General features: G+C 49.2%; 1 protein-coding gene across 1 annotated transcript; it reads left to right on the forward strand.

Moving 5' to 3' along the window:
* Positions 1 to 1371: 1371 nt before the first annotated feature.
* Positions 1372 to 22658, forward strand: LOC135569004 (short/branched chain specific acyl-CoA dehydrogenase, mitochondrial-like; the record flags this gene model as incomplete). The annotated part of the gene is made up of 6 exons (XM_065015806.1): positions 1372 to 1497; positions 7493 to 7675; positions 15116 to 15253; positions 15977 to 16076; positions 21682 to 21754; positions 21797 to 22658. Coding segments are annotated over 6 exons (624 nt in total), but the record flags the coding sequence as incomplete, so codon positions are not given.
* Positions 22659 to 24574: the final 1916 nt, after the last annotated feature.

Genomic DNA, 24574 nt, shown 5'->3' on the forward strand with positions numbered 1-24574 from the left:
GAGTTTCTCCTTAGTGTTTGTCTTGTCTTCAGACTGTGGAGGAGTTTCTCCTTAGTGTTTGTCTTCAGACTGTAGAGGAGTTTCTCCTTAGTGTTTGTCTTGTCTTCAGACTGTGGAGGAGTTTCTCCTTAGTGTTTGTCTTGTCTTCAGGCTGTAGAGGAGTTTCTCTTTAGTGTTTGTCTTGTCTTCAGACTGTAGAGGAGTTTCTCCTTAGTGTTTATCTTGTCTTCAGGCTGTGGAGGAGTTTCTCCTTAGTGTTTGTCTTCAGACTGTAGAGGAGTTTCTCCTTAGTGTTTGTCTTGTCTTCAGACTGTGGGGGAGTTTCTCCTTAGTGTTTGTCTTCAGACTGTGGAGGAGTTTCTCCTTAGTGTTTGTCTTGTTTTCAGGCTGTAGAGGAGTTTCTCCTTAGTGTTTGTCTTGTTTTCAGACTGTAGAGGAGTTTCTCCTTAGTGTTTGTCTTCAGACTGTAGAGGAGTTTCTCCTTAGTGTTTGTCTTGTTTTCAGGCTGTAGAGGAGTTTCTCCTTAGTGTTTGTCTTGTCTTCAGGCTGTAGAGGAGTTTCTCCTTAGTGTTTGTCTTGTCTTCAGGCTGTAGAGGAGTTTCTCCTTAGTGTTTGTCTTGTCTTTCAGACTGTAGAGGAGTTTCTCCTTAGTGTTTGTCTTCAGGCTGTAGAGGAGTTTCTCCTTAGTGTTTGTCTTGTCTTCAGACTGTAGAGGAGTTTCTCCTTAGTGTTTGTCTTCAGACTGTAGAGGAGTTTCTCCTTAGTGTTTGTCTTGTCTTCAGACTGTGGAGGAGTTTCTCCTTAGTGTTTGTCTTCAGACTGTAGAGGAGTTTCTCCTTAGTGTTTGTCTTCAGACTGTGGAGGAGTTTCTCCTTAGTGTTTGTCTTGTCTTCAGACTGTAGAGGAGTTTCTCCTTAGTGTTTGTCTTGTCTTCAGACTGTAGAGGAGTTTCTCCTTAGTATTTGTCTTGTCTTCAGGCTGTAGAGGAGTTTCTCCTGAGTGTTTGTCTTCAGACTGTGGAGGAGTTTCTCCTTAGTGTTTGTCTTCAGACTGTAGAGGAGTTTCTCCTTAGTGTTTGTCTTGTCTTCAGACTGTGGAGGAGTTTCTCCTTAGTGTTTGTCTACAGACTGTAGAGGAGTTTCTCCTTAGTGTTTGTCTTGTCTTCAGACTGTAGAGGAGTTTGTCCTTAGTGTCTTGTCTTCAGGCTGTAGAGGAGTTTCTCCTTAGTGTTTGATATGTCCTGTTGAGTGGTAGCTCCTAGGAAACAGCTACTTCCTGGTTAACACGCTGTAGGAACCTGTGTATGTGACCAGTAAAGTTTGATTTTGTATCCAGCAGTAAATGAGGGTAAACTTCCTCTTTTGTCGACAGGGTCACAGAGGTATCACCTGCTTCATCGTGGACAGAGACACCGAGGGGCTTCAGATCGGCAAGAAGGAGAACAAACTGGGTCTGAGAGCTTCTTCAACCTGTCCTCTCAACCTGGACAACATCAAGGTAGGTAGGCTCTTCAACCTGTCCTCTCAACCTGGACAACATCAAGGTAGGTAGGCTCTTCAACCTGGATAACATCAAGGTAGGTAGACTCTTCAACCTGTCCTCTCAACCTGGACAACATCAAGGTAGGTAGGCTCTTCAACCTGTCCTCTCAACCTGGACAACATCAAGGTAGGTAGGCTCTTCAACCTGTCCTCTCAACCTGGACAACATCAAGGTAGGTAGGCTCTTCAACCTGGATAACATCAAGGTAGGTAGACTCTTCAACCTGGACAACATCAAGGTAGGTAGGCTCTTCAACCTGGACAACATCAAGGTAGGTAGGCTCTTCAACCTGTCCTCTCAACCTGGACAACATCAAGGTAGGTAGGCTCTTCAACCTGTCCTCTCAACCTGGACAACATCAAGGTAGGTAGGCTCTTCAACCTGTCCTCTCAACCTGGACAACATCAAGGTAGGTAGGCTCCTCAACCTGGATAACATCAAGGTAGGTAGGCTCTTCAACCTGGATAACATCAAGGTAGGTAGGCTCTTCAACCTGTCCTCTTCAACCTGGACAACATCAAGGTAGGTAGGCTCTTCAACCTGTCCTCTTCAACCTGGACAACATCAAGGTAGGTAGGCTCTTCAACCTGTCCTCTTAACCTGGACAACATCAAGGTAGGTAGGCTCTTCAACCTGTCCTCTTAACCTGGATAACATCAAGGTAGGTAGGCTCTTCAACCTGGATAACATCAAGGTAGGTAGGCTCTTCAACCTGTCCTCTTAACCTGGACAACATCAAGGTAGGTAGGCTCTTCAACCTGGATAACATCAAGGTAGGTAGGCTCTTCAACCTGGATAACATCAAGGTAGGTAGGCTCTTCAACCTGTCCTCTTCAACCTGGACAACATCAAGGTAGGTAGGCTCTTCAACCTGTCCTCTTAACCTGGACAACATCAAGGTAGGTAGGCTCTTCAACCTGTCCTCTTCAACCTGGACAACATCAAGGTAGGTAGGCTCTTCAACCTGTCCTCTTCAACCTGGACAACATCAAGGTAGGTAGGCTCTTCAACCTGGATAACATCAAGGTAGGTAGGCTCTTCAACCTGGATAACATCAAGGTAGGTAGGCTCTTCAACCTGTCCTCTTCAACCTGGACAACATCAAGGTAGGTAGGCTCTTCAACCTGTCCTCTTAACCTGGACAACATCAAGGTAGGTAGGCTCTTCAACCTGTCCTCTCAACCTGGACAACATCAAGGTAGGTAGGCTCTTCAACCTTTCCTCTTAACCTGGACAACATCAAGGTAGGTAGGCTCTTCAACCTGGATAACATCAAGGTAGGTAGACTCTTCAACCTGTCCTCTTCAACCTGGATAACATCAAGGTAGGTAGGCTCTTCAACCTGGATAACATCAAGGTAGGTAGGCTCTTCAACCTGGACAACATCAAGGTAGGTAGGCTTTTCAACCTGTCCTCTCAACCTGGACAACATCAAGGTAGGTAGACTCTTCAACCTGGACAGCATCAAGGTAGGTAGGCTCTTCAACCTGTCCTCTTCAACCTGGATAACATCATGGTAGGTAGGCTCTTCAACCTGGATAACATCAAGGTAGGTAGACTCTTCAACCAGTCCTCTCAACCTGGACAACATCAAGGTAGGTAGGCTCTTCAACCTGGATAACATCAAGGTAGGTAGGCTCTTCAACCTGGACAACATCAAGGTAGGTAGGCTTTTCAACCTGTCCTCTCAACCTGGACAACATCAAGGTAGGTAGACTCTTCAACCTGGACAGCATCAAGGTAGGTAGGCTCTTCAACCTGGATAACATCAAGGTAGGTAGGCTCTTCAACCTGTCCTCTTCAACCTGGATAACATCATGGTAGGTAGGCTCTTCAACCTGGATAACATCAAGGTAGGTAGACTCTTCAACCAGTCCTCTCAACCTGGACAACATCAAGGTAGGTAGGCTCTTCAACCTGGATAACATCAAGGTAGGTAGGCTCTTCAACCTGTCCTCTCAACCTGGACAACATCAAGGTAGGTAGGCTCTTCAACCTGGATAACATCAAGGTAGGTAGGCTCTTCAACCTGGACAACATCAAGGTAGGTAGGCTCTTCAACCTGGACAACATCAAGGTAGGTAGGCTCTTCAACCTGTCCTCTCAACCTGGACAACATCAAGGTAGGTAGACTCTTCAACCTGGATAACATCAAGGTAGGTAGGCTCTTCAACCAGTCCTCTTCAACCTGGACAACATCAAGGTAGGTAGACTCCTCAACCTGGACAACATCAAGGTAGGTAGGCTCTTCAACCTGTCCTCTTCAACCTGGACAACATCAAGGTAGGTAGGCTCTTCAACCTGTCCTCTCAACCTGGATAACATCAAGGTAGGTAGACTCTTCAACCTGGACAACATCAAGGTAGGTAGGCTCTTCAACCTGTCCTCTCAACCTGGACAACATCAAGGTAGGTAGGCTCTTCAACCTGGATAACATCAAGGTAGGTAGGCTCTTCAACCTGGACAACATCAAGGTAGGTAGGCTCTTCAACCTGGACAACATCAAGGTAGGTAGACTCTTCAACCTGGACAACATCAAGGTAGGTAGGCTCTTCAACCTGGATAACATCAAGGTAGGTAGGCTCTTCAACCTGGACAACATCAAGGTAGGTAGGCTCTTCAACCTGGACAACATCAAGGTAGGTAGACTCTTCAACCTGGACAACATCAAGGCACACATTCTAAATATGAAGAAATATAGACCGTAACAACAACCAACAATGAAAAGGTGAATTGTCCATTGATTGGTCGTTGGATAGATGTCGCTGTCCGCGGTTCTGAACCGTTGAATTTGCCCTCTTTCCTTACACCATGTTGCTATGGTAACCAGCATATTGGTTACCGTTGCTATGTACATAATAGCAAAGGTTACCAGCATATTGGTTACCGTTGCTATGTGCATAAAAGCAAAGGTAACCAGCATATTGGTTACCGTTGCTATGTGCATAATAGCAAAGTTAACCAGCATATTGGTTACCGTTGCTATGTGCATAAAAGCAAAGGTAACCAGCATATTGGTTACCGTTGCTATGTGCATAATAGCAAAGTTAACCAGCATATTGGTTACCGTTGCTATGTACATAATAGCAAAGTTAAAGCATATTGGTTACTGTTGCTATGTGCATAATAGCAAAGGTAACCAGCATATTGGTTACCGTTGCTATGTGCATAATAGCAAAGGTAACCAGCATATTGGTTACCTCCGCGTTGTACATAATAGCAAAGGTAACCAGCATATTGGTTACCGTTGCTATGTGCATAATAGCAAAGGTAACCAGCATATTGGTTACCGTTGCTATGTGCATAATAGCAAAGTTAACCAGCATATTGGTTACCGTTGCTATGTGCATAATAGCAAAGTTAACCAGCATATTGGTTACCGTTGCTATGTGCATAATAGCAAAGTTAACCAGCATATTGGTTACCGTTGCTATGTGCATAACAGTAAAGGTAACCAGCATATTGGTTACCGTTGCTATGTGCATAATAGCAAAGGTAACCAGCATATTGGTTACCGTTGCTATGTGCATAACAGCAAAGGTAACCAGCATATTGGTTACCGTTGCTATGTGCATAATAGCAAAGGTAACCAGCATATTGGTTACCTCCGCGTTGTGCATAATAGCAAAGGTAACCAGCATATTGGTTACCGTTGCTATGTGCATAACAGTAAAGGTTACCAGCATATTGGTTACCGTTGCTATGTGCATAAAAGCAAAGGTAACCAGCATATTGGTTACCGTTGCTATGTACATAATAGCAAAGGTAACCAGCATATTGGTTACCGTTGCTATGTGCATAACAGCAAAGTTAACCAGCATATTGGTTACCTCCGCATTGCGTCGTGCCTAAGAACAGCCCTTAGCCGTTTTATATTGGCCACACCCCCTTCGGGCATTTATTTCTTAAATATAGACTTACTGTATCGATCATTCATTCGCTCATGTCATCACACAGCATACGAGTCGTTCATGCTTTAGAAATGTAATCAAAACATTTTAGTTTTAAAAGGAAAGAAAGATAGCCTTGAATAATTAGCCTAAACAATAAATAAACCGCAATGGGTCAGGGATTATTTTACAATCGGTTATGAACAAGACTCTCTGGTACACTTACAGTTGTTTACACTGTTAACTGGTTACTGTTCCTTAATAACACTGTTCCAAATGGTTAGAATTTGTGTTGTAATCTAACAGCTGCTTTGGTGTTTTTCTTGTATCTCTAGAAGTTTCCACAACTAAATCAAAAAATGTCTTCCGCATATCTGATTTTCCCGTTTCCTCCTGAGCAACCAGTAAACATTTCCCCCTGTTTTTTTTTCAAAGTTTCTTATTCACATCCTCCGTATCCATTTTGCTGTCAATGTGTTCGGAGTTTATAACCAATTATATAGTGATTTATGAGAGGATATAAGGTCAGGTCCTATTGGTCACATACATGTCACTTAAAGAGGGCGGGTCCTATTGGTCACATACATGTCACTTAAAGAGGGCGGGTCCTATTGGTCACATACATGTCACTTAAAGATTGGTCCTATTGGTCACATACATGTCACTTAAAGAGGGCGGGTCCTATTGGTCACATACATGTCATGCCTATTGGTCCTATTGGTCACATACATGTCACTTAAAGAGGGCGGGTCCTATTGGTCACATACATGTCACTTAAAGAGGGCGGGTCCTATTGGTCACATACATGTCACGTAAAAGATTGGTCCTATTGGTCACATACATGTCACTTAAAGAGGGCGGGTCCTATTGGTCACATACATGTCACTTAAAGAGGGCGGGTCCTATTGGTCACATACATGTCACTTAAAGAGGGCGTGTCCTATTGGTCACATACATGTCACTTAAAGAGGGCGGGTCCTATTGGTCACATACATGTCACTTAAAGAGGGCGGGTCCTATTGGTCACATACATGTCACTTAAAGAGGGCGGGTCCTATTGGTCACATACATGTCACTTAGAGAGGGCGGGTCCTATTGGTCACATACATGTCACTTAAAGAGGGCGGGTCCTATTGGTCACATACATGTCACTTAGAGAGGGCGGGTCCTATTGGTCACATACATGTCACTTAAAGAGGGCGGGTCCTATTGGTCACATACATGTCACGTAAAGAGGGCGAGTCCTATTGGTCACATACATGTCACTTAAAGAGGGCGGGTCCTATTGGTCACATACATGTCACTTAAAGAGGGCGGGTCCTATTGGTCACATACATGTCACTTAAAGAGGGCGGGTCCTATTGGTCACATACATGTCACTTAAAGAGGGCGTGTCCTATTGGTCACATACATGTCACTTAAAGAGGGCGGGTCCTATTGGTCACATACATGTCACTTAAAGAGGGCGGGTCCTATTGGTCACATACATGTCACTTAAAGAGGGCGTGGACTAGACGGACAAATTTACGCAAACAGAACTTTTCAGTCAGAGAAACCAGTAGAAACGTCTGTAATTATGTTGCAGCACGGACAGAACAATAAACACTATTGGTGAATTGTGGTGCCTGCTAGCTGCAGCAGGGAGGAGAGCGGGAGGATGCCCAGTCACACGGGCATTCGCTGCCTTTAAAAAAAAAAAAAAGATTTGTTACACAGCGCTCGCTGCAAGTGCCGACAAACACTCTCTTGAATCGTTTTGTGTCTTTTATCATTTCATCAAACGGTGCGCTTAAAGCATCAGACAAGCTCAGTGAATGTAGTTGATTTGATTAAAACACAGAGGGTGTGTCTATATATGAATGAAAAAAAATGAAAAAAAATTCAACCAATGGATTGGTCGAAAGAATTGAGGGACTCTTGGTCGACCCAAGAGTTGTTTTCGTCGGAGGACGGAGCCTAATATTTTGTCTGTTGTTGGCACCAAACACTTCACCAAGTCAAATTCTGGCTACGTTGAAAATGTACTTTGCGAATAAAAGTGATTTCTGGTTTTGTTGAAGGTTCCTGAGAAGAACGTCTTGGGTCAGATCGGCCACGGATACAAGTACGCCATCGGCATGCTGAACGAGGGCAGGATTGGGATCGCCGCTCAGATGCTGGGGCTGGCTCAGGGTTGCTTCGACCAGGCCGTTCCCTACACCAGACAGAGGGTTCAGTTCGGCAAACGCATCTTCGACTTCCAGGTTAAAAAAAACGTATTAATTTAAAACATTTTTATACATTTCCTGGTTAATCATGGGATTAATGTTTCTCCACTTGTAGGTGTTGCTGCTATGACCAGTGTGTGGCTTGCTGAACACCTATCAAACTCATCTTTGTGATTTATTTTAAAAACCCTCCATTATTCTCCATCTTTAACAATAATCGAGGTCATTTAGTAGACACTTTCAAAATAAAAAAAATCCAAAGCAACTCAGTCATGGCTGCATACGTTTTAGCCTGGTTGGCCCCAGCGGGAATCGAACCCACAGCCCTGGCATTGCAAGCGCCATGCTCTACCACCTGAGCCACACAGAACCAGTGTTGTATTGGAAGGGAAACTCCAGCACGCTAGTGATCATGATGCTTATACAATGTGGTACAGCACCACATCTAAAGGGTGTTCTGTAATGTGGTACAGCACCACATCTAAAGGGTGTTCTGTAATGTGGTACAGCACCACATCTAAAGGGTGTTCTGTAATGTGGTACAGGCCATACAGCACCACATCTAAAGGGTGTTCTGTAATGTGTTACAGGCCATACAGCACCACATCTAAAGGGTGTTCTGTAATGTGGTACAGCACCACATCTAAAGGGTGTTCTGTAATGTGGTACAGGCCATACAGCACCACATCTAAAGGGTGTTCTGTAATGTGGTACAGGCCATACAGCACCACATCTAAAGGGTGCTCTGTAATGTGTTACAGCACCACATCTAAAGGGTGTTCTGTAATGTGTTACAGCACCACATCTAAAGGGTGTTCTGTAATGTGGTACAGCACCACATCTAAAGGGTGTTCTGTAATGTGGTACAGCACCACATCTAAAGGGTGCTCTGTAATGTGTTACAGCACCACATCTAAAGGGTGTTCTGTAATGTGTTACAGCACCACATCTAAAGGGTGTTCTGTAATGTGGTACAGCACCACATCTAAAGGGTGTTCTGTAATGTGGTACAGCACCACATCTAAAGGGTGTTCTGTAATGTGTTACAGCACCACATCTAAAGGGTGTTCTGTAATGTGTTACAGCACCACATCTAAAGGGTGTTCTGTAATGTGTTTCAGGCCATGCAGCACCACATCTAAAGGGTGTTCTGTAATGTGGTACAGCACCACATCTAAAGGGTGCTCTGTAATGTGGTACAGGCCATACAGCACCACATCTAAAGGGTGTTCTGTAATGTGGTACAGCACCACATCTAAAGGGTGTTCTGTAATGTGGTACAGCACCACATCTAAAGGGTGTTCTGTAATGTGTTTCAGGCCATACAGCACCACATCTAAAGGGTGTTCTGTAATGTGGTACAGCACCACATCTAAAGGGTGTTCTGTAATGTGGTACAGCACCACATCTAAAGGGTGTTCTGTAATGTGGTACAGCACCACATCTAAAGGGTGTTCTGTAATGTGTTACAGCACCACATCTAAAGGGTGTTCTGTAATGTGTTACAGCACCACATCTAAAGGGTGTTCTGTAATGTGGTACAGGCCATGCAGCACCACATCTAAAGGGTGTTCTGTAATGTGTTACAGGCCATACAGCACCACATCTAAAGGGTGTTCTGTAATGTGTTACAGGCCATGCAGCACCACATCTAAAGGGTGTTCTGTAATGTGGTACAGCACCACATCTAAAGGGTGTTCTGTAATGTGTTACAGCACCACATCTAAAGGGTGTTCTGTAATGTGTTACAGCACCACATCTAAAGGGTGTTCTGTAATGTGGTACAGCACCACATCTAAAGGGTGTTCTGTAATGTGTTACAGCACCACATCTAAAGGGTGTTCTGTAATGTGTTTCAGGCCATACAGCACCACATCTACAGGGTGTTCTGTAATGTGGTACAGCACCACATCTAAAGGGTGTTCTGTAATGTGTTACAGCACCACATCTAAAGGGTGTTCTGTAATGTGTTACAGCACCACATCTAAAGGGTGTTCTGTAATGTGGTACAGCACCACATCTAAAGGGTGCTCTGTAATGTGGTACAGCACCACATCTAAAGGGTGTTCTGTAATGTGGTACAGCACCACATCTAAAGGGTGTTCTGTAATGTGGTACAGGCCATACAGCACCACATCTAAAGGGTGTTCTGTAATGTGGTACAGCACCACATCTAAAGGGTGCTCTGTAATGTGGTACAGCACCACATCTAAAGGGTGTTCTGTAATGTGGTACAGCACCACATCTAAAGGGTGTTCTGTAATGTGTTACAGCACCACATCTAAAGGGTGTTCTGTAATGTGTTACAGCACCACATCTAAAGGGTGTTCTGTAATGTGTTACAGCACCACATCTAAAGGGTGTTCTGTAATGTGTTTCAGGCCATGCAGCACCACATCTAAAGGGTGTTCTGTAATGTGTTTCAGGCCATGCAGCACCACATCTAAAGGGTGTTCTGTAATGTGGTACAGGCCATGCAGCACCACATCTAAAGGGTGCTCTGTAATGTGTTACAGGCCATACAGCACCACATCTAAAGGGTGTTCTGTAATGTGTTACAGCACCACATCTAAAGGGTGTTCTGTAATGTGTTACAGGCCATACAGCACCACATCTAAAGGGTGCTCTGTAATGTGTTACAGGCCATACAGCACCACATCTAAAGGGTGTTCTGTAATGTGTTACAGGCCATACAGCACCACATCTAAAGGGTGTTCTGTAATGTGCTACAGGCCATACAGCACCACATCTAAAGGGTGTTCTGTAATGTGTTACAGGCCATACAGCACCACATCTAAAGGGTGTTCTGTAATGTGTTACAGCACCACATCTAAAGGGTGTTCTGTAATGTGTTACAGGCCATGCAGCACCACATCTAAAGGGTGTTCTGTAATGTGTTACAGGCCATACAGCACCACATCTAAAGGGTGTTCTGTAATGTGTTACAGGCCATGCAGCACCACATCTAAAGGGTGTTCTGTAATGTGGTACAGCACCACATCTAAAGGGTGTTCTTTAATGTGGTACAGGCCATACAGCACCACATCTAAAGGGTGTTCTGTAATGTGTTTCAGGCCATACAGCACCACATCTAAAGGGTGTTCTGTAATGTGTTTCAGGCCATACAGCACCACATCTAAAGGGTGTTCTGTAATGTGTTACAGGCCATACAGCACCACATCTAAAGGGTGTTCTGTAATGTGTTACAGGCCATACAGCACCACATCTAAAGGGTGTTCTGTAATGTGCTACAGCACCACATCTAAAGGGTGTTCTGTAATGTGTTTCAGGCCATGCAGCACCACATCTAAAGGGTGTTCTGTAATGTGGTACAGCACCACATCTAAAGGGTGTTCTGTAATGTGTTACAGCACCACATCTAAAGGGTGTTCTGTAATGTGTTACAGCACCACATCTAAAGGGTGTTCTGTAATGTGGTACAGCACCACATCTAAAGGGTGTTCTGTAATGTGTTACAGCACCACATCTAAAGGGTGTTCTGTAATGTGTTACAGCACCACATCTAAAGGGTGTTCTGTAATGTGGTACAGCACCACATCTAAAGGGTGTTCTGTAATGTGGTACAGCACCACATCTAAAGGGTGTTCTGTAATGTGCTACAGCACCACATCTAAAGGGTGTTCTGTAATGTGGTACAGGCCATACAGCACCACATCTAAAGGGTGTTCTGTAATGTGTTACAGCACCACATCTAAAGGGTGTTCTGTAATGTGTTACAGCACCACATCTAAAGGGTGTTCTGTAATGTGCTACAGCACCACATCTAAAGGGTGTTCTGTAATGTGGTACAGGCCATACAGCACCACATCTAAAGGGTGTTCTGTAATGTGTTACAGCACCACATCTAAAGGGTGTTCTGTAATGTGTTACAGCACCACATCTAAAGGGTGTTCTGTAATGTGTTACAGCACCACATCTAAAGGGTGTTCTGTAATGTGTTACAGCACCACATCTAAAGGGTGTTCTGTAATGTGTTTCAGGCCATGCAGCACCACATCTAAAGGGTGTTCTGTAATGTGGTACAGGCCATACAGCACCACATCTAAAGGGTGTTCTGTAATGTGTTACAGCACCACATCTAAAGGGTGTTCTGTAATGTGTTACAGCACCACATCTAAAGGGTGTTCTGTAATGTGCTACAGCACCACATCTAAAGGGTGTTCTGTAATGTGGTACAGCACCACATCTAAAGGGTGTTCTGTAATGTGTTACAGGCCATACAGCACCACATCTAAAGGGTGTTCTGTAATGTGGTACAGCACCACATCTAAAGGGTGTTCTGTAATGTGTTACAGGCCATACAGCACCACATCTAAAGGGTGTTCTGTAATGTGTTACAGCACCACATCTAAAGGGTGTTCTGTAATGTGGTACAGGCCATACAGCACCACATCTAAAGGGTGTTCTGTAATGTGTTACAGCACCACATCTAAAGGGTGCTCTGTAATGTGGTACAGGCCATACAGCACCACATCTAAAGGGTGTTCTGTAATGTGTTTCAGGCCATACAGCACCACATCTAAAGGGTGTTCTGTAATGTGTTACAGGCCATACAGCACCACATCTAAAGGGTGTTCTGTAATGTGTTACAGCACCACATCTAAAGGGTGTTCTGTAATGTGTTACAGGCCATACAGCACCACATCTAAAGGGTGTTCTGTAATGTGTTACAGCACCACATCTAAAGGGTGTTCTGTAATGTGTTACAGGCCATACAGCACCACATCTAAAGGGTGTTCTGTAATGTGTTACAGCACCACATCTAAAGGGTGTTCTGTAATGTGTGTACAGCACCACATCTAAAGGGTGTTCTGTAATGTGTTTCAGGCCATACAGCACCACATCTAAAGGGTGTTCTGTAATGTGTTTCAGGCCATACAGCACCACATCTAAAGGGTGTTCTGTAATGTGTTTCAGGCCATACAGCACCACATCTAAAGGGTGTTCTGTAATGTGTTTCAGGCCATACAGCACCACATCTAAAGGGTGTTCTGTAATGTGTTTCAGGCCATACAGCACCACATCTAAAGGGTGTTCTGTAATGTGTTACAGGCCATACAGCACCACATCTAAAGGGTGTTCTGTAATGTGTTTCAGGCCATACAGCACCACATCTAAAGGGTGTTCTGTAATGTGTTTCAGGCCATACAGCACCACATCTAAAGGGTGTTCTGTAATGTGTTTCAGGCCATACAGCACCACATCTAAAGGGTGTTCTGTAATGTGTTTCAGGCCATACAGCACCACATCTAAAGGGTGTTCTGTAATGTGTTACAGGCCATACAGCACCACATCTAAAGGGTGTTCTGTAATGTGTTACAGGCCATACAGCACCACATCTAAAGGGTGTTCTGTAATGTGCTACAGCACCACATCTAAAGGGTGTTCTGTAATGTGTTTCAGGCCATGCAGCACCACATCTAAAGGGTGTTCTGTAATGTGGTACAGCACCACATCTAAAGGGTGTTCTGTAATGTGTTACAGCACCACATCTAAAGGGTGTTCTGTAATGTGTTACAGCACCACATCTAAAGGGTGTTCTGTAATGTGGTACAGCACCACATCTAAAGGGTGTTCTGTAATGTGTTACAGCACCACATCTAAAGGGTGTTCTGTAATGTGTTACAGCACCACATCTAAAGGGTGTTCTGTAATGTGGTACAGCACCACATCTAAAGGGTGTTCTGTAATGTGGTACAGCACCACATCTAAAGGGTGTTCTGTAATGTGCTACAGCACCACATCTAAAGGGTGTTCTGTAATGTGGTACAGGCCATACAGCACCACATCTAAAGGGTGTTCTGTAATGTGTTACAGCACCACATCTAAAGGGTGTTCTGTAATGTGTTACAGCACCACATCTAAAGGGTGTTCTGTAATGTGCTACAGCACCACATCTAAAGGGTGTTCTGTAATGTGGTACAGGCCATACAGCACCACATCTAAAGGGTGTTCTGTAATGTGTTACAGCACCACATCTAAAGGGTGTTCTGTAATGTGTTACAGCACCACATCTAAAGGGTGTTCTGTAATGTGTTACAGCACCACATCTAAAGGGTGTTCTGTAATGTGTTACAGCACCACATCTAAAGGGTGTTCTGTAATGTGTTTCAGGCCATGCAGCACCACATCTAAAGGGTGTTCTGTAATGTGGTACAGGCCATACAGCACCACATCTAAAGGGTGTTCTGTAATGTGTTACAGCACCACATCTAAAGGGTGTTCTGTAATGTGTTACAGCACCACATCTAAAGGGTGTTCTGTAATGTGCTACAGCACCACATCTAAAGGGTGTTCTGTAATGTGGTACAGCACCACATCTAAAGGGTGTTCTGTAATGTGTTACAGGCCATACAGCACCACATCTAAAGGGTGTTCTGTAATGTGGTACAGCACCACATCTAAAGGGTGTTCTGTAATGTGTTACAGGCCATACAGCACCACATCTAAAGGGTGTTCTGTAATGTGTTACAGCACCACATCTAAAGGGTGTTCTGTAATGTGGTACAGGCCATACAGCACCACATCTAAAGGGTGTTCTGTAATGTGTTACAGCACCACATCTAAAGGGTGCTCTGTAATGTGGTACAGGCCATACAGCACCACATCTAAAGGGTGTTCTGTAATGTGTTTCAGGCCATACAGCACCACATCTAAAGGGTGTTCTGTAATGTGTTACAGGCCATACAGCACCACATCTAAAGGGTGTTCTGTAATGTGTTACAGCACCACATCTAAAGGGTGTTCTGTAATGTGTTACAGGCCATACAGCACCACATCTAAAGGGTGTTCTGTAATGTGTTACAGCACCACATCTAAAGGGTGTTCTGTAATGTGGTACAGCACCACATCTAAAGGGTGTTCTGTAATGTGTTTCAGGCCATACAGCACCACATCTAAAGGGTGTTCTGTAATGTGTTTCAGGCCATACAGCACCACATCTAAAGGGTGTTCTGTAATGTGTTTCAGGCCATACAGCACCACATCTAAAGGGTGTTCTGTAATGTGTTTCAGGCCATACAGCACCACATCTAAAGGGTGTTCTGTAATGTGTTTCAGGCCATACAGCACCACATCTAAAGGGTGTTCTGTAATGTGTTACAGGCCATACAGCACCACATCTAAAGGGTGTTCTGTAATGTGTTTCAGGCCATACAGCACCACATCTAAAGGGTGTTCTGTAATGTGTTTCAGGCCATACAGCACCACATCTAAAGGGTGCTCTGTAATGTGTTTCAGGCCATACAGCACCACATCTAAAGGGTGTTCTGTAATGTGTTTCAGGCCATACAGCACCACATCTAAAGGGTGTTCTGTAATGTGGTACACCACCACATCTAAAGGGTGTTCTGTAATGTGTTACAGGCCATGCAGCACCACATCTAAAGGCTGCTCTGTAATGTGTTACAGGCCATACAGCACCACATCTAAAGGGTGCTCTGTAATGTGTTTCAGGCCATGCAGCACCAGATCGCCCATGTAGCCACCCAGATAGAGGCTGCCAGGCTGCTCACCTACAACGCTGCCCGGCTGAAGGAGGCAGGACGACCTTTCATCAAGGAGGCCTGCATGGCCAAGTACTTCACCTCAGAGGTGAGCTGAATGTAGAGACCAAGGCCCACGTTCATACAGCGTCTCAGGGTGATGATCTACGATCATATCATCACTGGACTGGTCCTGTATCAGAACCCTGCTCGGAGAGGGGTCCCGCCCTGCTCGGAGAGGGGTGCCGCCCTGCTCGGAGAGGGGTGCCGCCCTGCTCGGAGAGGGGTGCCGCCCTGCTCTGAGAGGGGTACCGCCCTGCTCTGAGAGGGGTCCCGCCCTGCTTGGAAAGGGTCTCGCCCTGCTCGGAGAGGGTCTCGCCCTGCTCGGAAAGGGTACCGCCCTGCTCGGAGAGGGTCTCGCCCTGCTCGGAGAGGGTACCGCCCTGCTCCGAGAGGGTACCGCCCTGCTCCGAGAGGGTCCCGCCCTGCTCCGAGAGGGTCCCGCCCTGCTCCGAGAGGGGTTCCGCCCTGCTCCGAGAGGGGTCCCGCCCTGCTCCGAGAGGGGTGCCGCCCTGCTCCGAGAGGGGTGCCGCCCTGCTCCGAGAGGGGTGCCGCCCTGCTCCGAGAGGGGTGCCGCCCTGCTCCGAGAGGGGTGCCGCCCTGCTCCGAGAGGGGTGCCGCCCTGCTCCGAGAGGGGTACCTCCCTGCTCGGAGAGGGGTCCCGCCCTGCTCTTCTAATAGCGGGAATGAACATTGCAAATCCAAACTATTTCATTCAACAGCATCACAGTATTTGTGTTGATTGCTCCTTGTTCTTTTCCGCATAAATTAGGTGGCAACGTTGACCACTTCAAAATGCATCGAGTGGATGGGAGGGGTAGGCTTCACCAAAGACTACCCTGTTGAGAAATACTACAGAGATTGTAAAATAGGTAAGTTTCTATGGCTAGTTCCAAAGCTATCCTGTACTGTTGCTATGCAACCCGGTGGGTAACATGACTCGGTGCGGGGGTGTTTAGGAACGTCATAACTACAGTTAGCTAGCTAGTTATTGGGCCACAGCAAGGTGGGAGTGGGCAGGGGGGGGTGTGTTTAGGAACGTCATAACTACAGTTAGCTAGCTAGTTATTGGGCCACAGCAAGGTGGGAGTGGGCAGGGGGGGTGGCAGGGGAGGTGCTGGGCTACACAGAAGGTAATCTGATCCCCGAGGAATTCCTCTGTCTGGTCTGACCTTGGTGTGCTAGGAGAGAGGGGTGGGTGGGCTAGGAGAGAGGGGATGTGTGTGCTAGGAGAGAGGGGATGTGTGTGCTAGGAGAGAGGGGTGGGTGCTAGGAGAGAGGGGGTGGGTGCTAGGAGAGAGGGGTGTGTGGGCTAGGAGAGAGGAGGTGTGTGGGCTAGGAGAGAGGGGTGTGGGCTAGGAGAGAGGAGGTGTGTGGGCTAGGAGAAAGGGGTGTGGGCTAGGAGAGAGGGGGTGTGTGCGCTAGGAGAGAGGGGGTGTGTGTGGGCTAGGAGAGAGGGGTGTGGGCTAGGAGAGAGGTGTGTGGGCTAGGAGAGAGGGGATGTGTGGGCTAGGAGAGAGGGGGTGTGTGCGCTAGGGAGAGGGGGTGTGGGCTAGGAGAGAGGGGTGTGTGCGCTAGGAGAGAGGGGTGTGGGCTAGAGAGAGGAGGTGTGTGGGCTAGGAGAGAGGGGATGTGTGGGCTAGGAGAGAGGGGGTGTGTGCGCTAGGAGAGAGGGGGTGTGGGCTAGGAGAGAGGGGTGTGTGCGCTAGGAGAGAGGGTGTGTGGGCTAGGAGAGAGGAGGTGTGTGCGCTAGGAGAGAGGGGTGTGGGCTAGGGAGAGGAGGTGTGTGGGCTAGGAGAGAGGGGGTGGGTGGCCTAGGAGAGAGGGGATGTGTGGGCTAGGAGAGAGGGAGGGTGTGGGGGGAAGGAGAGAGGGGGTGTGTGGGTTAGGAGAGAGGAAGGGTGTGTGGGCTAGGAGAGGGGGTGTGTGGGCTAGGAGAGAGGGGGTGGGTGGGCTAGGAGAGAGGGAGGGTGTGGGCTAGGAGAGAGGGAGGGTGTGTGGGGGAAGGAGAGAAGGGGTGTGTGGGTTAGGAGAGAGGAGGTGTGTGGGCTAGGAGAGAAGGGGTGGGTGGCCTAGGAGAGAGGGGATGTGTGGGCTAGGAGAGAGGGAGGGTGTGTGGGGGAAGGAGAGAGGGGGTGTGTGGGTTAGGGAGAGAGGAAGGGTGTGTGGGCTAGGAGAGAGGGGGTGTGTGGGCTAGGAGAGAGGGGGTGGGTGGGCTAGGAGAGAGGGAGGGTGTGGGCTAGGAGAGAGGGAGGGTGTGTGTGTGGGGGGGAAGGAGAGAGGGGTGTGTGGGTTAGGAGAGAGGGGTGTGTGGGCTAGGAGAGAGGGGGTGTGTGGGCTAGGAGAGAGGGGTGGGTGGGCTAGGAGAGAGGGGTGTGTGGGCTAGGAGAGAGGGGTGGGTGGGCTAGGAGAGAGGGGTGTGTGCGCTAGGAGAGAGGGGTGTGGGCTAGGAGAGAGGAGGTGTGTGGGCTAGGAGAGAGGGGGTGGGTGCTAGGAAAGAGGGGGGTGTGGGCTAGGAGAGAGGGAGGGTGGGTGGGCTAGGAGAGAGGGAGGGTGTGTGGGCTAGGAGAGAGGGGGTGGGTGGGCTAGAGAGAGGGTGGGTGGGCTAGGAGGGAGGGTGTGTGGGCTAGGAGAGAGGGGTGGGTGGGCTAGGGAGAGAGGGGATGTGTGGGCTAGGAGAGAGGGGATGTGTGCTAGGAAAGAGGGGGGTGTGGGCTAGGAGAGAGGGAGGGTGTGTGGGCTAGGGAGACGGAGGGTGTGTGGGCTAGGAGAGAGGGGGTGGGTGGCCTAGGAGAGAGGGAGGGTGTGTGGGCTAGGAGAGAGAGGGGTGGGTGGGCTAGGAGAGAGGGAGGGTGTGTGGGCTAGGAGAGAGGGGGTGGGTGGGCTAGGAGAGAGGGGTGGGTGGGCTAGGAGGGAGGGTGTGTGGGCTAGGAGAGAGGGGGTGGGTGGGCTAGGAGAGAGGGGATGTGTGGGCTAGGAGAGAGGGGATGTGTGGGCTAGGAGAGAGGGGATGTGTGGGCTAGGAGAGAGGGGGTGTGTGTGCTAGGAGAGAGGGGGTGGGTGGGCTAGGAGAGAGGGGGTGTGTGTGCTAGGAGAGAGGGGTGGGTGGGCTAGGAGGGAGGGTGTGTGGGCTAGGAGAGAGGGGATGTGTGGGCTAGGAGAGAGGGGATGTGTGGGCTAGGAGAGAGGGGATGTGTGTGGGCTAGGGAGAGGGGATGTGTGTGGGCTAGGAGAGAGGGGTGTGGGTGGGCTAGGAGAGAGGGGGTGGGTGGCCTAGGAGAGAGGGGATGTGTGGGCTAGGAGAGAGGGAGGGTGTGTGGGTGGGCTAGGAGAGAGGGGGTGTGGGCTAGGAGAGAGGGATGTGTGTGCTAGGAGAGAGGGGTGTGGGCTAGGAGGAGGGAGGGTGTGTGGGATAGGAGAGAGGGGTGTGTGGGCTAGGAGAGAGGGGGTGTGTGGGCTAGGAGAGAGGGGGTGGGTGGGCTAGGAGAGAGGGGGTGTGTGCGCTAGGAGAGAGGGGTGTGGGCTAGGAGAGAGAGGTGTGTGCGCTAGGAGAGAGGGGTGTGGGCTAGGAGAGAGGAGGTGTGTGGGCTAGGAGAGAGGGAGGGTGTGGGCTAGGGAGAGGGAGGGTGTGTGGGGGGAAGGAGAGAGGGGGGTGTGTGGGTTAGGAGAGAGGAAGGGTGTGTGGGCTAGGAGAGAGGGGTGTGTGGGCTAGGAGAGAGGGGTGGGTGGGCTAGGAGAGAGGGAGGGTGTGGGCTAGGAGAGAGGGAGGGTGTGTGGGGGGAAGGAGAGAGGGGTGTGTGGGTTAGGAGAGAGGGGGTGTGTGGGCTAGGAGAGAGGGGGTGTGTGGGCTAGGAGAGAGGGGTGGGTGGGCTAGGGAGAGAGGGGTGTGTGGGCTAGGAGAGAGGGGTGGGTGGGCTAGGAGAGAGGGGTGTGTGCGCTAGGAGAGGGGGTGTGGGCTAGGGAGAGGAGGTGTGTGGGCTAGGAGAGAGGGGGTGGGTGCTAGGAAAGAGGGGGGTGTGGGCTAGGAGAGAGGGAGGGTGTGTGGGCTAGGAGAGAGGGGGTGGGTGGGCTAGGAGAGAGGGAGGGTGTGGGCTAGGAGAGAGGGGTGGGTGGGCTAGGAGAGAGGGGTGGGTGGGCTAGGAGGGAGGGTGTGTGGGCTAGGAGAGAGGGGGTGGGTGGGCTAGGAGAGAGGGGATGTGTGGGCTAGGAGAGAGGGGATGTGTGCTAGGAAAGAGGGGGGTGTGGGCTAGGAGAGAGGGAGGGTGTGTGGGCTAGAGAGACGGAGGGTGTGTGGGCTAGGAGAGAGGGGGTGGGTGGCCTAGGAGAGAGGGAGGGTGTGTGGGCTAGGAGAGAGGGGGTGGGTGGGCTAGGAGAGAGGGAGGGTGTGTGGGCTAGGAGAGAGGGGTGGGTGGGCTAGGAGAGAGGGGGTGGGTGGGCTAGGAGGGAGGGTGTGTGGGCTAGGAGAGAGGGGGTGGGTGGGCTAGGAGAGAGGGGATGTGTGGGCTAGGAGAGAGGGGATGTGTGGGCTAGGAGAGAGGGGATGTGTGGGCTAGGAGAGAGGGGTGTGTGTGCTAGGAGAGAGGGGGTGGGTGGGCTAGGAGAGAGGGGGTGTGTGTGCTAGGAGAGAGAGGGGGTGGGTGGGCTAGGAGGGAGGGGTGTGGGCTAGGAGAGAGGGGATGTGTGGGCTAGGAGAGAGGGGATGTGTGGGCTAGGAGAGAGGGGATGTGTGTGGGCTAGGAGAGGGGATGTGTGTGGGCTAGGAGAGAGGGGGTGTGGGTGGGCTAGGAGAGAGGGGGTGGGTGGCCTAGTAGAGAGGGGATGTGTGGGCTAGGAGAGAGGGAGGGTGTGTGGGTGGGCTAGGAGAGAGGGGTGTGGGCTAGGAGAGAGGGGATGTGTGTGCTAGGAGAGAGGGGTGTGGGCTAGGAGAGAGGGAGGGTGTGTGGGATAGGAGAGAGGGGGTGTGTGGGCTAGGAGAGAGGGGGTGTGTGGGCTAGGAGAGAGGGGGTGGGTGGGCTAGGAGAGAGGGGGTGTGTGCGCTAGGAGAGGGGGTGTGGGCTAGGGAGAGGAGGTGTGTGCGCTAGGAGAGAGGGGGTGTGGGCTAGGAGAGAGGAGGTGTGTGGGCTAGGAGAGAGGGGTGGGTGGCCTAGGAGATGGGATGTGTGGGCTAGGAGAGAGGGAGGGTGTGTGGGGGGGAAGGAGAGAGGGGTGTGTGGGTTAGGAGAGAGGAAGGGTGTGTGGGCTAGGAGAGAGGGGTGTGTGGGCTAGGAGAGAGGGGGTGGGTGGGCTAGGAGAGAGGGAGGGTGTGGGGGGGGGAAGGAGAGAGGGGTGTGTGGGTTAGGAGAGAGGGGTGGGTGGGCTAGGAGAGAGGGGATGTGTGGGCTAGGAGAGAGGGAGGGTGTGTGGGGGGAAGGAGAGAGGGGGTGTGTGGGTTAGGAGAGAGGGGGTGTGTGGGCTAGGAGAGAGGGGGGTGGGTGGGCTAGGAGAGAGGGGATGTGTGGGCTAGGAGAGAGGGAGGGTGTGTGGGGGGGAAGGAGAGAGGGGGTGGGTGGGCTAGGAGAGAGGGGTGTGTGCGCTAGGAGAGAGGGTGTGGGCTAGGAGAGAGGAGGTGTGTGGGCTAGGAGAGAGGGGGTGGGTGCTAGGAAAGAGGGGGGTGTGGGCTAGGAGAGAGGGAGGGTGTGTGGGCTAGAGAGACGGAGAGTGTGTGGGCTAGGAGAGAGGGGGTGGGTGGCCTAGGAGAGAGGGAGGGTGTGTGGGCTAGGAGAGAGGGGTGGGTGGGCTAGGAGAGAGGGAGGGTGTGTGGGCTAGGAGAGAGGGGTGGGTGGGCTAGGAGAGAGGGGGTGGGTGGGCTAGGAGGGAGGTGTGTGTGCTAGGAGAGAGGGGTGTGTGTGCTAGGAGGGAGGGTGTGTGGGCTAGGAGAGAGGGGGTGTGTGTGCTAGGAGAGAGGGAGGGTGGGTGGGCTAGGAGAGAGGGGATGTGTGGGCTAGGAGAGAGGGGATGTGTGGGCTAGGAGAGAGGGGGTGGGTGGGCTAGGAGAGAGGGGTGGGTGGGCTAGGAGAGAGGGGGTGGGTGGGCTAGGAGAGAGGGGGTGGGTGGGCTAGGAGGGAGGGTGTGTGGGCTAGGAGAGAGGGGTGGGTGGCCTAGGAGAGAGGGAGGGTGTGTGGGCTAGGAGAGAGGGGGTGGGTGGCCTAGGAGAGAGGGAGGGTGTGTGGGCTAGGAGAGAGGGGGTGTGTCCAAAATAAGAGGACGGGCCGCTATTTCAGACATATTACAGACACACCCACTCAACCAGGGTACGGGCGCAGTTCCACAGACTGAGTGAACTGTTTCTCTTTGGTCCAGTACTGATTTAAGGAAAACTCTCTATTTTAATTCTTGGTGGAAGTTATGGACATAACGTGTGATAACATGTCGTCTGTAATGTTCCTGTATTGGTGTAATGGTCATTAAAGCTGGTTCTCTGTCTCTGTATCTACACAGGTACCATTTATGAGGGCACAACCAACATCCAGCTGTCCACCATGGCCAAGTTTATAGACAAGGAGTATGATCACTGACCTCCTGCCCTGATCATCGTGTAGACTGACCTCCTGACCTGACCTCCTGCCCTGATCATCGTGTAGACTGATCTCCTGACCTGACCTCCTGCCCTGGTCTGGCTGTTTCCTCATCGTGTAGACTGACCTCCTGACCTGATCTCCTGCCCTGGTCTCCTGACCTGATCTCCTGACCGTATCCTCAGCATGGAGACTGACCCTACCTCCTGACCTGGTCTCCTGACCCGACCTCCTGACCCGACCTCCTGACCCGACCTCCTGACCCGACCTCCTGACCCGACCTCCTGACCCGATCTCCTGACCCGACCTCCTGACCCGACCTCCTGACCCGACCTCCTGACCCGACCTCCTGACCCGATCTCCTGACCTGACCTCCTGACCCGACCTCCTGACCCGACCTCCTGACCGTCATACACTCCTCTTTGTGACCAACTGGTTTTTTATCAGTCGTTGTTGAACTGTTGTGGGATTCAGGGCTCTATTCAATCTGAATGGTTGGAAGTTCAGCGTTTTACAGCCATGATATGAACATTATAAAGGCCCGTGTTCCCGGGTTTTAGTGGAGACCGTAGACAACCCTGTACCACTTCAGCCACCCAGACTGAATAGAGCCCTTCGTGTCAGACATTACTGTAGAGGTCAATGGTGAACCACTGCTGACTATATAGTACTAGAGGATGCTCCATCATCATGTTCACCTAGTCAATGTATCTGCTGCTTTCCACTATGGATGGATTAATGGTTACTGGTTCCAGACCTGGAGATAGATAGTGTAACGTAGCTCTGGTGTGTTGGTATTGTTGTGTGTTCAACTGTTTTCAGACCTGTAGATAGATAGTGTAAAGTAGCTCTGGTGTTTTCAACTGGTTCCAGACCTGTAGATAGATAGTGTAAAGTAGCTCTGGTGTTTTCAACTGGTTCCAGACCTGTAGATAGATAGTGTAAAGTAGCTCTGGTGTTTTCAACTGGTTCCAGACCTGTAGATAGATAGTGTAAAGTAGCTCTGGTGTTTTCAACTGGTTCCAGACCTGTAGATAGATAGTGTAATGTAGCTCTGGTGTTTTCAACTGGTTCCAGACCTGGAGATAGATAGTGTAACGTAGCTCTGGTGTTTTCAACTGGTTCCAGACCTGGAGATAGATAGTGTAAAGTAGCTCTGGTGTGTTGGTATTGTTGTGTGTTCAACTGTTTTCAGACCTGTAGATAGATAGTGTAAAGTAGCTCTGGTGTTTTCAACTGGTTCCAGACCTGTAGATAGATAGTGTAATGTAGCTCTGGTGTTTTCAACTGGTTCCAGACCTGTAGATAGATAGTGTAAAGTAGCTCTGGTGTTTTCAACTGGTTCCAGACCTGTAGATAGATAGTGTAAAGTAGCTCTGGTGTTTTCAACTGGTTCCAGACCTGTAGATAGATAGTGTAAAGTAGCTCTGGTGTTTTCAACTGGTTCCAGACCTGTAGATAGATAGTGTAATGTAGCTCTGGTGTTTTCAACTGGTTCCAGACCTGGAGATAGATAGTGTAACGTAGCTCTGGTGTTTTCAACTGGTTCCAGACCTGGAGATAGATAGTGTAAAGTAGCTCTGGTGTGTTGGTATTGTTGTGTGTTCAACTGTTTTCAGACCTGTAGATAGATAGTGTAAAGTAGCTCTGGTGTTTTCAACTGGTTCCAGACCTGTAGATAGATAGTGTAAAGTAGCTCTGGTGTTTTCAACTGGTTCCAGACCTGTAGATAGATAGTGTAATGTAGCTCTGGTGTTTTCAACTGGTTCCAGACCTGGAGATAGATAGTGTAACGTAGCTCTGGTGTTTTCAACTGGTTCCAGACCTGGAGATAGATAGTGTAAAGTAGCTCTGGTGTGTTGGTATTGTTGTGTGTTCAACTGTTTTCAGACCTGTAGATAGATAGTGTAAAGTAGCTCTGGTGTTTTCAACTGGTTCCAGACCTGGAGATAGATAGTGTAAAGTAGCTCTGGTGTTTTCAACTGGTTCCAGACCTGGAGATAGATAGTGTAAAGTAGCTCTGGTGTTTTCAACTGGTTCCAGACCTGGAGATAGATAGTGTAAAGTAGCTCTGGTGTGTTGGTACAACTGTTTCCAGACCTGTTGATAGATAGTGTAATGTAGCTCTGGTGTGTTGGAACAACTGTTTCCAGACCTGTAGATAGATAGTGTAACGTATCTCTGGTGTGTTGGTATTGTTAAGTGTGTTCAACTGTTTTCCCCTACTTCCAGAATGTTCCACCTCAGTACCTTGTGCTTTTTTTTTACAAACGAATAAGAATACATCATGTTAATTCAACAGTATTGGTACGATTATTTTACTCATCTGATTTTAAATAGTCTCAAATCAAGTGCCTTTCATCCCAACATAGTTTGTTGTATTATTTTGTAACGCCATAAGATATAATATAAGACCTCTGTTTAGATGTCGTCTGTTTCGGCTCTACTGTTGTCACGGTAACCATGTTTACTTCGGTGGACTAGATCCATCCTGTCTTTCAGCGCCTTTACTTTATTTTAAAGATATATCTGGGGAATTAGTTTAACACAACTTTGACCACACTAATAAATATTGAATACGTGTTTTTAATGATCTTGTCTCCTCTTATTTCAGCTAAGGTATTCTTGCGAAGCTATCCTTCTAAATCTCGTTTAGCTAAAGTACCAAAGCCCGACTCCTAGCAAGTCTGTTTTTCAGCCACTAGATGGCAGACATTTCCTTGTTTTTCTGAGTCTTGAGAGGTGAGGTTTGTCACAGTAAAAGCCACAGGCCGTAACCTCCAAAGAGCAGTAAAATTAATTAAAACAACTTCTAA

The sequence above is a fragment of the Oncorhynchus nerka genome, unplaced genomic scaffold (assembly GCF_034236695.1).
Source record: "Oncorhynchus nerka isolate Pitt River unplaced genomic scaffold, Oner_Uvic_2.0 unplaced_scaffold_1273, whole genome shotgun sequence".
NCBI classification, from domain to species: domain Eukaryota; kingdom Metazoa; phylum Chordata; class Actinopteri; order Salmoniformes; family Salmonidae; genus Oncorhynchus; species Oncorhynchus nerka.